Source organism: Oncorhynchus masou, chromosome 3 (genome assembly GCF_036934945.1).
Source record: "Oncorhynchus masou masou isolate Uvic2021 chromosome 3, UVic_Omas_1.1, whole genome shotgun sequence".
In the NCBI taxonomy this organism is placed as follows: Eukaryota; Metazoa; Chordata; class Actinopteri; order Salmoniformes; family Salmonidae; genus Oncorhynchus; species Oncorhynchus masou.
Window position 1 is genome coordinate 47588845 of NC_088214.1, and position 13431 is coordinate 47602275.

At 42.8% G+C, this 13431-nt stretch overlaps 1 protein-coding gene across 4 annotated transcripts in view; it reads left to right on the forward strand.

Moving 5' to 3' along the window:
* stard3nl (STARD3 N-terminal like) overlaps positions 1-13431 on the forward strand; it is a 31653-nt gene that overhangs the window by 240 nt on the left and 17982 nt on the right. For all 4 annotated transcript variants that reach the window (XR_010452103.1, XR_010452105.1, XM_064942834.1 and 1 more), the window contains exon 2: positions 5746-6194. Coding sequence is in view for 2 of the 4 variants with exons in the window: in XM_064942834.1 (XP_064798906.1) it covers positions 6000-6194 (195 nt within the window). In the remaining 2 variants the exon portion in view is untranslated. The remainder of the gene's footprint in view (positions 1-5745; positions 6195-13431) is intronic.

Genomic DNA, 13431 nt, shown 5'->3' on the forward strand with positions numbered 1-13431 from the left:
CAGATATCCGCGGACTGTCTTGTTTTTTCCTCCAGCGTCGGTCGAGTCTGTATATGTTGTTGTTGTGCTGAATTCGATGCCTTATATGGACATCTATTTAACCAGTTTAACGGATCATAATGATTTAATATCACTAACCCCAATTTGCATTAGGTAAAGTAACTGCACATTTGTGATTAGTTGATATATTTGGAACAGAACTTGCAACAATGTAGCCAAATGCCCAATTACAAGAAACTCACATAGCAACATTAAGCACAACAGTAAGTGGTTAGTTCCAGTAGTCTCGCGTTGCGATAACTCAAATCACGTCGCCTCTTTATAGACGTTGTCTATACTCAATATGCCCCAAACCTAACGCTAGCATTGCATGTTTTCACGTAAAATGTGGCATTTATAAAAACTGAACTAGACGTGAGAATTTGCTTGTCCTCCAGCAAACTTAGACCATGCTTAGGACAGATTCTAGTGGTTGAAGTATTACATTGCAAGGAGGCTAAAGTAGCCTAGTTCATGAATATGACACTTATTCATAACAAAAACGGGTAGCAAGTCATAGTATGCACATTTTTCCTCAATCAAGTAGACATCTAGTTCCAACTATTTATTTCATTTCCATGATCATTGCAGAATAAATGACTCACCTTTTCTGACTGATGGTTTCATGCTATAGGCGAGAGTATATCTCATTTTTCCATTGACGTTTATAGGCTACGTCTGAATACTGTAATGTCATATTTTGAGTAGACTATCATTTCTAAACATAATACATGCACTGAGTGTACAACACATTAGGAACATCCCCTTTTGGCCTCAGAACAGCCTCAATTATTTGGGCTACAAGCTGTCGAAAGCGTTGATGTCACACTGTTGTCAGGATGTCCTTTGGGTGGTGGATCATTCATGATACACACAGGAAACTTGAGTGTGAAATACCCAGCAGCATTGTAGTTCTTTGACACACTTAAACCGGTGCACCTGGCATCTACTACCATACCCCGTTCAAAGGCACTTACATTTTTTGTCTTACCCATTCACCCACTGAGTTGACCACACACAATCCATGTCTCAAGGCTTAAACATACTTAATTGACCTGTTTCCTCCCCTTCATCGACACTTATTGAAGTGGATTTAACAGATGACATCAATAAGGGATCCTAGCTTTCACTTGGGTTCACCTGGTAAGTCTGTGTTTGTATTTAATATGAATCCCCATTACCTGCTGCCAAGACAGCAGCTACTCTTCTTGGGGTCCAGCAACATTAAGGCAGTTATACAATACATTCACAACAGATTTCACATTAAGTGTTTGTCCTCTGGCCCCTACTCTACCACACATATACAACACAAAATAATGTGTACCTGTGTGTGTATAGTGCATATGTTATTGTGTTTGTGTATGCATGTGTCTGTGTCTGTTTTTTGTGTTTCACAGTCCCTGCTGTTCCATAAAGTGTATTTGTATGTCTTGTCTTGTGGGCTGTGCATGGGTGTCCGAGCTGTGCATTCAACATGTCAATACCTCTCACAAATACAAGTAGTGATGAAGTCCATCTCTCTTCCACTTTCAGTCAGGAGAGATTGACATGCATATTATTAATTATAGATCTCTGTGCTGCTCTGTTCTATTTTGTGGCACGTGACCAATTGACTAAACAGTAGACCAGGCGTAACAAAACTAGGGCCTGCAGGACCTGCCTTGTTGATAGTGTTACAAAGGTAGAAATTAGGGCCTGTAGGACCTGCCTTGTTGATAGTGTTACGAAGGTAGAAACTAGGGCCTCTAGGACCTGCCTTGTTGATAGTGCTGTTAAGAAGGTAGAAATTAGGGCCTGTAGGACCTGCCTTGTTGATAGTGTTACGAAGGTAGAAACTAGGGCCTGTAGGACCTGCCTTATTGATAGTGCTGTTAAGAAGGTAGAGTAGTGCTTTATTACGGACATACTTCTCACCATCTTAGCTACTGTTATATCAACATGTTTTGACCATGACAGTTTACAATCCAGAGTTACTCCAGCAGTTTAGTATTGCTCAATTTCCACATTATTTATTACAATATTTAGTTGAGGTTCAGGGTTTAGTGGCACTTTAGTATTGTCAGTGTAACAGTATAGCTTCCGTCCCTCTCCTCGCCCCTACCTGGGCTCGAACCAGGAACACATCGACAACAGCCACCCTCGAAGCATCGTTACCCATCGCTCCACAAAAGCTGTGGCCCTTGCAAAGCAAGGGGGGGAACAACTACTCCAAGTCTCAGAGTGAGTGATGTTTGAAACGCTATTAGCGCACACCCAGCTAACTAGCTAGACATTTCACATTGATTACACCAGCCTAATCTCGGGAGCAGATAGGCTTGAAGTCATAAACGGCTAAAAGTCTAAATATTGCTGTTACATTGTAAAACCTTAAATGTTATGTCATAATTACGTAAAATTCTGGCAAATTAGTTCGTAACAAGCCCAAACTGTTGCATATACCCCGACTCTGCGTGAAATGAACGCAAGAGAAGTGACACAATTTCACCTGGTTAATATTGCCTGCTAACCTGGATTTCTTTTAGCTAAATATGCAGGTTTAAAAATATATATATACTTCTGTGTATTGCTTTTAAGAAAGGCATTGGTGTTTATGGTTAGGTACAGTCGTGCAACGATTGCGCTTTTTTCGCAAATGCGCTTCTGTTAAATCATCCCCCGTTTGGTGAAGTTGGCTGTCTTTGTTAGGAAGAAATAGTCTTCACACTGTTCGCAACGAGCCAGGCGGCCGGAACTGCTGCATATACCCTGAGTCTGTTGCAATTTACCTAGTTGAAAGAAATTCATGTTAGCAGGCAATATTAACTAAATATTCAGGTTTAAAATATATACTTGTGTTTTGATTTTAAGAAAGGCATTGATGTTTATGGTTAGGTACCCGTTGGCGCAACGACAGTCCTTTTTCGCGAATGCGCACCGCATCGATAATATGCAACGCAGGACAGATGGATAAACTAGTAATATCATTAACCATGTGTAGTTAACTAGTGATTATGATTGATTGTTTTTTATAAGATAAGTTTAATGCTAGTTAGCAACTTACCTGTGCTTCTTACTGCATTTGCGTAACAGGCAGGCTCCTCGTGGAGTACAATGAGTCAGGTGGTTAGAGCGTTGGACTAGTTAACTGTAAGGTTGCAAGATTGAATCCCTGAGCTGACAAGGTAAAAATCTGTCGTTCTGCCCCTGAACAAGGCAGTTAACCCACTGTTCCTAGGCTGTCATTGAAAATAAGAATGTGTTCTTAACTGACCTGCCTAGTTAAATAACGGTGTAAAAAAAATAAAGAATCTGTTATGAAAACTTGAATCGGCCATTCTGATTATTCGGTCGACCTCTAATCTATATCGACACATGCTCCAATGATGCCCTTAGCAACTGTTCTCTCTGCATGGTGTTTTGGGAAACGGCCGTTGTCGGAAAGATACATTGTCAAAACACTTGTGAGTTCCATCGGAAACCAGGCCCAGGCAAGTGTTTGAGAAGTGAAAAATCCTTCCTTGTGAATTTTCTCTGAACCCAAACACAAAGATTCAAGCTATGTGTTAAGTACTTGAACATGTTATTACTCCAACCTCTTGAAAGTGAAACACGTTTTCATTTTTGTTAAAAACAACTTTATATCGAAGGAGTGCCTTTTTGATTTGATGACCGTTGGACCCGATGACATGTTTCTGTGCATGAGCTTAGCTAGCTAACATCACAGACATTGCCAAACAGGGAAGTAGGTTCTGCCTATGTTTTGGGGGGCTATGTCAGCTTTAATATGACATATAGATTGTAGCTTCCATCAATGTAATTGTCTGCATCATGATGGGGTTAGGGGAACATAAAGGAAAATATATTTGACATTATTATGTTCCCCTAACCCCACCACTAATTGGAGTAAACTAATGGAAAACAACACTTAGGCTTCTCCTTCCAGCTTATACACACAATATACATTTTACGGACACATATTTTACAATAGTTATTTTTAATCCCATCCTTCAGCTGCTCTATTTCCCCTCCCATCTACAGTGCATTAAGAAAGTATTCAGACCCCTTGACTTTTTCCACATAATGACGGAACGAACAGGTTTTTGGAAATATCACATTTACATAATTCAGACCCTTTACTCAGTACTTTGTTGAATCACCTTTGGCAGCGAGTACAGCCTAGAGTCTTCTTGGGTATGACGCTACAACCTTGGCACACCTGTATTTGGGGAGTTTCTCCCATTTATTCTCTGCAGATTCTCTCAAGCTCTGTCAGGTTGGATGGGGAGCGTTGCTGGTTTAAGTCCGGGGTCTGGCTGGGCCACTCAAGGACATTCAGAGACATCCCGAAGCCACTCCTGCTTTGTCTTGATTGTTTGCTTAGGGTCGTCATCCTGTTGGAAGGTGGACCTTTGACCCAGTCTGAGGTCCAGAGCGCTCTGGAGTAGGTTTTCATCAATTATCCCTCAAGGATCCCTCTGTACTTTCTCCGTTCACCTTTCCCTCAATCCTGACTAGTCGATGCTGCTACCACCTTAGGGATGGTGCTAGGTTTCCTCTAGACGTGACGCTTGGTATTCAGGACAAAGAGTTCAATGTTGGTTTCATCAGACCAGAGAATCCAAGCAGGCTGTCATGTGCCTTTAACTGAGGAGTGGCTTCCATCTGGCCACTCTACCATAAAGGCCTGATTAGTGGAATGCGGCAGAGATGGTTGTCTTTCTGGAAGGTTCTCCCATCCCCAGTCCCCAGATCTGTCAGAGTGACCATCGGGTTCTTGGCCACCTCCTTGACCAAGGCCCTACTCCCCCGATTGCTCAGGTTGACCGTGCAGCCAGCTCTAGGAAGAGTCTTGGTGGTTCCAAAGTTCTTCAATTTAAGACTGATGGAGGCCACTTCTATGCTGCAGACATTTTTTGGTACCCTTCCCCAGATCTGTGCCTCGACACAATCCTGTCTCGGAGCTCTACGGACAATTCCTTTGACCTCATGTCTTGGTTTTTGTTCTGACATGCACTGTCAACTGTGGAACCTTATATAGACAGGTGTGTGCCTTTCCAAAGCATGTCCAATCAATTGAATTTACAACCGGTGGACTCCAAGTTGTAGAAACATCTCAAGGATGATCGATGGAGACGGGATGCACTTGAGCTCAATTTCGAGTCTCATAGCAAAGGGTCTGAATACTTATGTAAATAAGGTATATTTGAAATTTATTTTTATACGTTTGCAAACATCTCTAAAAACAAGTTTATGCTTTGTCATTACAGGGTATTGTATATAAATTGATGAGGGAAAAATGCACTTAATCAATTTTAGAATAAGGCTGTAATGTAACAAAATGTGGATAAAGTCAAGGGGTCTGAATACTTTCCGAATGCAGTGTATGTACAGTATGTGTGCTGGGATGTATGGATAGAATCTGTAGTATATCTGAAGAATAGTATATGTACAGCAATAGTTAAATATGTTATGTACAATATACATTCAGTCACACTTGAGGGAGGCTTTTAATGCAAGTAATGAGGATGTAAGGTTTTAAGCAGAGCCATAGATGGTAATATTAAGTATTATTTTACATGGGGTAATATACTAAAGTAAATGGCAGTGATGCAAATAGGTCTACTGCCTGCATTTGAAGTAAAAGCAGGCAAGCAAATCGAATTGACCCTTTCCTTGATGTGAAATGTAAACCGCATTTACTGAAGCCCTGGCTTTTCTCTTTTTCAGCTGAGGCAGGGATGCATCTGACATCCATCCGCAGTGATCGTCACTGGATGTGATAAGTAGGCGGGCCTTCTTCTGACCAGTCGACGGGGCCAATACCTGCAAGCAGCAGGTGTGGGCACACCCCTTGAGTGGTGGGCGTTGCCAAAGCTCCTCTGCCTTTACTGTCATTGGCTGTGACTGGAGGAGCAACCAAGTAGCTGACTGACGCTTCATTAGTGGGTGGACCCAGTCCAGAGTGAAAGGCGTGGCCAGTTATGGAGAGCATAAGTGGTAGCAGCATGGACTCGAGAGCCACCCTTCGGGGCATAAACACCACACCTCTCTTGGCCCGCATAGAGTCTTATGAGGCGAGCGAGAAGAAGTGCATCTCCGATGTCAGGAGGACATTCTGCCTCTTTGTCACCTTCGACCTCCTCTTCATCACCTTGCTCTGGATCATTGAGCTCAATGTAAGTTTTTTTTTTTAATGCATCATGAAAGTGAATACAAACTCCTGGTAAGTGCAGTCTGGACATGTGCGAACTCTTGCAATGAGGGTTTTCAGTTTTCAATTCAATGACATTACAATGCATCGCTCCTGTAACCTTCATGCTCCGGTTTAGTGCACACTGTCACTACACGATAAATGTATCGATGTATGAATCATTTTGAAACGCTACCTTTTGTGACTGGGAAAGGTTTTCCGTTACTGGTAACGTCTATCCGAAGTGCACTTCATTTACTTGAACAGGATTTTAAAAGCTATATTGCTTTTTCTGAACTTCTACTTAAAATATCAAAAGCACACTCCCCCCGTTTTGCAACCGTTTACTCCAAATGGAAACTGTTTTGCAAAAAAATGGGAGTTTCAATTGGACAACTTCAATTAGGTCCCTTTTCATTCTGTTTGGTTCTTCCTTTGAAAGACGTATTGAATCCACTCCTGGTTTCAGTGTCTTTTCATTGTGGTAAGATAACACTTCTCATTGTTAAACAGAGTAGGCCAGTTGTAACCAGCATTGGCCACTAGACTATGGCCAGCTGATCTCTCCTTAAACCATCAAAACACACTAAAATCACCTGCACAGCTGATCCCATACACACCGCAGCATACATGTTGGACCCCAAATATGCTGGCAAGAGCATCCTGTCTGGTGCAGAGATCAACAAGGCCTATGGTGTCACCACTACCATGTCTCTCCACTTTGGCCTGAATGAGGGCAAGGCTCTTGGCAATCTGGCGAAGTACACTTCCAAGCAAGAGCTTTGGGATGGAGATGCAATATGGCAGTCGTGCCAACATATCTCATCAGCCACCTGGTGGAAGGGACTTTGTGGATCTGAGACTCTTTCCCCTGTTGCCTCCATCATCCTCCAAATCCCACCAACATCTCCCGCCTCAGAGCGCAACTGATCCTTGTTTAGGGACACACATCAAAGCACGCAACAGGCTGTCCAATACAAGGGTTGAAAAATTGGTGGCCATCCTCAACAAGGTTGGACAGTGAAGATGAGGCCTTGGAGTCTGATGTTCAAGAGGTGGACATTGAGGAGGTCCAGGGAAAAGATACGGAAGCCTGAGGAAGACAACCAAAGTTTTAGTTTCTAGACTATCATTTTACAGATGTATGTTGAAAACATTTTTGGGAGATGCAATGGGTCATTGGGAATCATTCAATATTCCCTTTTGTTGTTTAGTGAAATCATCCTATGTGAAGAGTCAACTCATTTAATTAAAGTTCAATTCGTATCAAATATCTTTTCTATTGGAAGGATTTAATCATTTGCAATGTCTAATTATGATAAGGTAAAAGGTTTGTTTCTGTCTCCATATGATATATCCAATGCAAAAAAAATCTTAATTTTTGAATGGAATTAATATTAATTCCTGTTATTTCCCACGGAACGTTTCCACCTCTGAATATTCCCTACTACTATATTATATATAACCCTAGCAGCTGGCATAAGAGATTTTAGAGCTTTACTGGTGTTCAGCGCTTCCTCATTGAGTTTGTGAAAAACAAAACCTTTTATCTTGTTTTCCCCCTTTACTTTTTACTCCATATTATATGTTTTTGTGGGTTTTGGTTGGCTTTTTCTGGGGCAGATTTAGTGGGCACACATGGTGGGTGTCTTTTAGGACCCTCTTTCTTGTTGCTAGTCAACTTTCAGTGGACACCTAGTGAACACTCCACCTGCTTCCTTTTGGTTGTTAATGACTGTTAGTTCCCACTTCTGTTTGAGCGGCTACATTTTTGCATTCTTTTTGGGGAACGTAACATGTCACAAGACTTTCATGAATACAACCAACTTATTGATTCGAGGGTTGAGATCTCTGAACCAATGGCAATTTTTTTTTTTTGGTACTCTGGACTCTGTCCTGGCCTTTCAAGGCCGCATTGAGACAATGACTTATCAGTGACCCAAGACCTGCTCAGATAATCCCTACTATTGTGTCACCAAGCTGTCGTAGTACTGCTGCAAATGCAGATTTTCCCAAGCAGTCGTAATGTAAGTAACCTAATTTATGTTCTTCTAAATGCCTGTCAATCCGATACCTATTATCATCAGTAATCATCTGCCTATGATCCTGAGTTATACCTTTTCTGCCTCGCCTAAAGCCTGTTCTTGTGGGAAGTTGCTATTTGACCACTAAGTGTTAACAATCCGTCTCTGGATAATGTGTGTGAAATGCTTGGTAATGTATGTAATATCAATAGAAGCAGATTTTCTGGGTGATTTTAAATATTGACTGGCTTTCATCAAGCTGTCCACAGAAAAAGCATACAACTGTAACCAGTGCCTGCAACCTGGTCCAGGTTATCAGTCAACCTAACCAGGGTATTTACAAACGTAACAGGAACTAAGTTGATACAAGTGGATAATTACATCTTTACCAATGTTGTAGAAATCTGCTTTGAAGCAAGATCCACACCCATTGAATGTAGTGATCATAATATAGTAGCCATATCTAAAAAACAATGTTCCAAAGACTGGATTTAAAATGGTTTCTAAGCGATCATAGCGGTTTTACAATGATTCCGAATGTTGAAGATGTGGAATATTTGTTGGTCTTTGTGTAATGAGTGACATCCTGATTCTGCACTTGAAGCATTTATGAAATTGCTTATTCCAGTTACTAATAAGCTTGCACCCATTAAGAAAAAGATTGTAAAAATTGATTAAATCCTCTTGAATTGAAAAATGGTATGGTTGAGAAGGATGAGGCAAAAGGAATGGCACATAAGTCTGGCTGCACAACCGATTGACAAACGTACTGCAAATTTGAGAAATCATGTGACTGAATTTAACAAAAATTATACTATGAAACTAAAATAAATGATATAAAGAATGATTAGTAAAAAGCTTTAAAATGACATTTTGGCCAAAACATGCAAACTAATTTTTGCTGTAGCGTTAAGATTTCCCTTCACTGCAACTAAGGGACCAAGGCCAAACCATGTACAACCGCCCCAGACCATTATTCCTCGTCCACTGAACTTCATAGTTGGCACTATGCATTGCGGCAGGTAGCGTTCTCCTGTCATCTGCCTAACTCAGATTTGTCCGTCGAACTGCCAGATGGTGAAGTGTGATTCATCACTCAAGAGAACGCGTTTCCACTGCTCCAGAGTCCAAAGACGGTGAGCTTTACACCACTCCAACCAATGCTTGGCATTGCGCATGGTGATCTTGGTCTTGTGTGCGGATGCTTGGCCATGGAAACATTTCCAACAGTTATTGTGCTGATGTTGCTCCCAAAGGCAGTTTCAAACCCTAGTGAGTGTTGCAACCAAGGACGGCTGATTTTTTTTAAATATTTTTTTATTTTTATTTTTTTATTTTTTTACGCACTTCAGCTCTCGGCGGTCCCGGTCTGTGAGCTTGTGTGGCCTGCCACTTCGTGGCTGAGCCTTTGCTGCTCCTAGAAGTTTCCACTTCACAATAACAGTACTTACAGTTGACCGGGGCAGGACAGAAATGTTTCAAACTGACATGTTGGAAAGGTGACCGTGCTGTGTTGAAAGTCACTGAGCTCTTCAGTAAGGCCTTTCTACTGCCAATGTTTGTCTATGGAGATTGCATGGTTGTGTGGTTGATTTTATACACCGGTCAGCAATGTGTCTGTGTGTGTGTGTGGCTGAAATAGTTGACAGTGCATGACTGCGCAAAAATAAAGCCGTGAGGTCGAAGGAGTTGTCATTAGAGCTCCGAGACAGGATCGTGTCGATGCACAGCTCTGGGAAAGGGTAAAAACAAATGTCCGCAGCATTGAAGGTCCCCAAGATCTGTGGCCTCTTCCATTCTTAACTGGAAGAACTTTGGAAACACCGAGACGCTCCCTAGAGCTGGCCGCCCAGCCAAACTGAGCAATTGGGGGAGAAGGGCCTTGGTCAGGGAGGTGATTTAAGAACCTGATGGTAACTCTGACAGAGCTCTAGAGTTCCTTTGTGGAGATGGGAAAACCTTCCAGAAGGACATTCAACTCTGCAGCACTCCACCAATCAGGCCTTTGTGGTAGAGTGGCCAGACAGAATCCACGACATCAGTAAAAAGCACATGACAGCCTATTTGCCAAGAGGTGCCTAAAGGACTCAGACCATGGCCTGAATGGCAAGTTTCACATCTGGAGGAAACCTGGCACCATCCCTACGATGAAGCATGAAGGTGGCAGCATCATGCTGTGGGGATGTCTTTCAGTGGCAGGTACTGGGAGACTAGCTAGAATCAAGGCAAAGATGAATGTCGCAAAGTACAGAGATTCTTGCTGAAAACCTGCTCCAGAGTTCTCAGGTCCTCAGACTGGGGTGACGGTTCACCTTCCAAAAGGACGATGACCCTAAGCACACAGCCAAGACAATGCAGGAGGCTTGGGGACAAGTCTCTGAATGTCCTTGAATGGCCCAGCCAGAGGCCAGACTTGAACCTGATCGAACATCTCTGGAGAGACCTGAAAATAGCTGTGCAGCGACGCCTACCTGACAGAGCTTGAGAGGATCTGCACAGAAGAATGGGAGAAACTCCCCAAATACCGGTGTGCCAAGCTTGTAGCATCATACCCAAGAAGACTCCAGGCTGCCAAAGGTGCATCAACAAAGTAAAGGGTCTGAATACTTAGGTATATTTAAGTTTTTAATATACATTTCCCAATTTGTCATTATGGTATGTAGACTGAGGAAGAGAATGATAACCAAAAAAACATGTAGGCTAATTAACCTACCGTAGCAAAAATATTTGTGTTTGTCCATGAGGAAAAAGTACAATTTGAGTCTTGTCTTAATCTGATTTGCAGCTTAATTTTGTCCACAAATCTATTGGTTATAGGTGAGTATCCAAAAATCACATTCCCATAACTATATGCATGTTTGTGGCATTGTTTTGATTGGAATACAACAGACAAAACAATGTGTGAGAATAGTCACAGTTCATGCCCCTATCCCTGGCTCTCTATACACAGTGAGTACTACACACACACACACACACACACATCACCTCACTATACACTATTAATGAACACAGTGATTACTTGATCTCTCTAAAACACACCACAGGTCTTTGTTACACGTGAGAGGCATTTGCGCGCAAAATTATATTCTCGCTCGCTTTCTCTCCCCTTTTTCTCTCCCAATTTTCAGTTCAGTTTGCTTTATTGGCATGATGTAACAATATATGTATTGCCAAAGCTTACTTTGGAGGTTTACAATATTAACATACTCTTGTGCCGTTGACAATATTGATTAACAGCAATAACCAAAGGTCAAAATAAGCATAGAGGACATGTGCAGGTATGTTGGTCTGTCAGACACTGTCCCTCAACTTATGGCAGGCAGCAATGTAGTGCGCTGCCAACCCACAGTTGTCTGCGTCCTCACCCAACAGGACGGGTAACCTATCCTCATCAGAAAGGTCTGAGGAAATGGCACTCTTAATTGTTTTATATTTTTACCATTGTGCCAGGAAATGCAGCTCTGTTCAGGTTCTGCTGTTGTGCAGTGGTTGCACAGCCTTTCCTTTACAGGGGGCCTGGTCAAATATCTAGCCATGGTGTACTGTCAATTTAGGGCCAGATAGCACTGCGCTTGTGTTTCCCTATAAGTAATGTAAACTCAGCAGAAAAAGAAACATCTTCTCACTGTCAACTGCGTTTATTTGCCGCAAACTTAACGTGTAAATATTTGTATGAACATAAGATTCAACAACAGACAAACTGAACAGGTTCCACAGACATGTGACTAACAGAAATTGAATAATGTGTCCCTGAACATGGGGGGGGGGGGTTGAAATCAAAACTAAGTCAGTATCTGGTGTGGCCACCAGCTGCATTAAGTACTGCAGTGCATCTCCTCCTCATGGACTGCACCAGATTTGCCAGTTCTTGCTATGAGATGTTACCCCACTCTTCCACCAAGGCACCTACCTGCAATGGCCCTAGCCCTCACCCTCCGATCGAACAGGTCCCAGACATGCTCAATGGGAATGGGATCTGGGCTATTCGCTGGCCATGGCAGAACACTGACATTCTTGTCTTGCAGGAAATCATGCACAGAACGAGCAGTATGGCTAGTGGTATTGTCATGTCAGGATGAGCCTTCAGGAAGGGTACCACATGAGGGAGGAAGATGTATTCCCTGTAGTGCACAGCGTTGAGATTGCTTGCAATGACGACGAGCTCAGTCAGATGATGCTGTGACTCACCGCCCCAGACCATGACGAACCCTCCACCTCCAAATTGATCCCTCTCCAGAGTACAGGCCTCGGTGTAATGCTCATTCCTTCAACGATAAACACGAATCCGACCATCACCCCTGGTGAGACACAACCGTGACTCGTCAGTGAAGAGGACTTTTTGCCAGTCCTGCGATGGTGGGTTTGTGCCCGTAGGAGACGTTGTTGCCGGTGATGTCTGGTGAGGACCTGCCTAACAGGCCTACAAGCCCTCAGTCCAGCTTCTCTCAGCCTATTGCGGACAGTCTGAGCACTGATGGACGGATTGTGCGTTCCTGGTGTAACTCGGGCAGTTGTTGCCATCCTGTACCTGTCCCCAGGTGTGATGTTCGGATGTACCAATCCTGTGCAGGTGTTACACGTGGTCTGCCACTGCGAGGGTGATCAGCTGTCTGTCCTGTCTCCCTGTAGTGCTGTCTTAAGCATCTCACAGTACGCAATGTATTACCTTGGCCACATCTGCAGTCCTCATGCCTCCTTGTAGCATGTCTAAGGGACGTTCACGTTCACGCATCTTTCTTTTGGTGTTTTTCAGAGTCAGTAGAAAGGCATCTATTGTCCTAACTGTGACCTTAATTGCCATTAATTGTTTATTGAACAAGTTGTTTTAAACCATTTTTACAGATCTGTGACGTTATTTGAATTCGTAAAAATGATCTTTGACAGACAGGGTCCTGAAAAGGGAACTTTATCTTTTGTTTTGACTGCGTTGTCGTTTTTGATCTGATTGATTGGATTGTCCTTAGGCTTCAGTGTGTTAGAGGTTTGTGAACTCAGGGCCAGGTAGATGAGGGGACTTATTTACAATGACGGCCTAACGGGGAACAGTGGGTCAACTGCTTTGTTCCGGGGCAGAGCGACAGATTTTTAACTTGTCAGGGATTCAATCCAGCAACCTTTCGGTTACTGGCCCAACGCTCTAACCACTTGGCTACCTGCCGCCCCATTGCAGGGTGTGGTAATGATATGTTTTAGATGTTT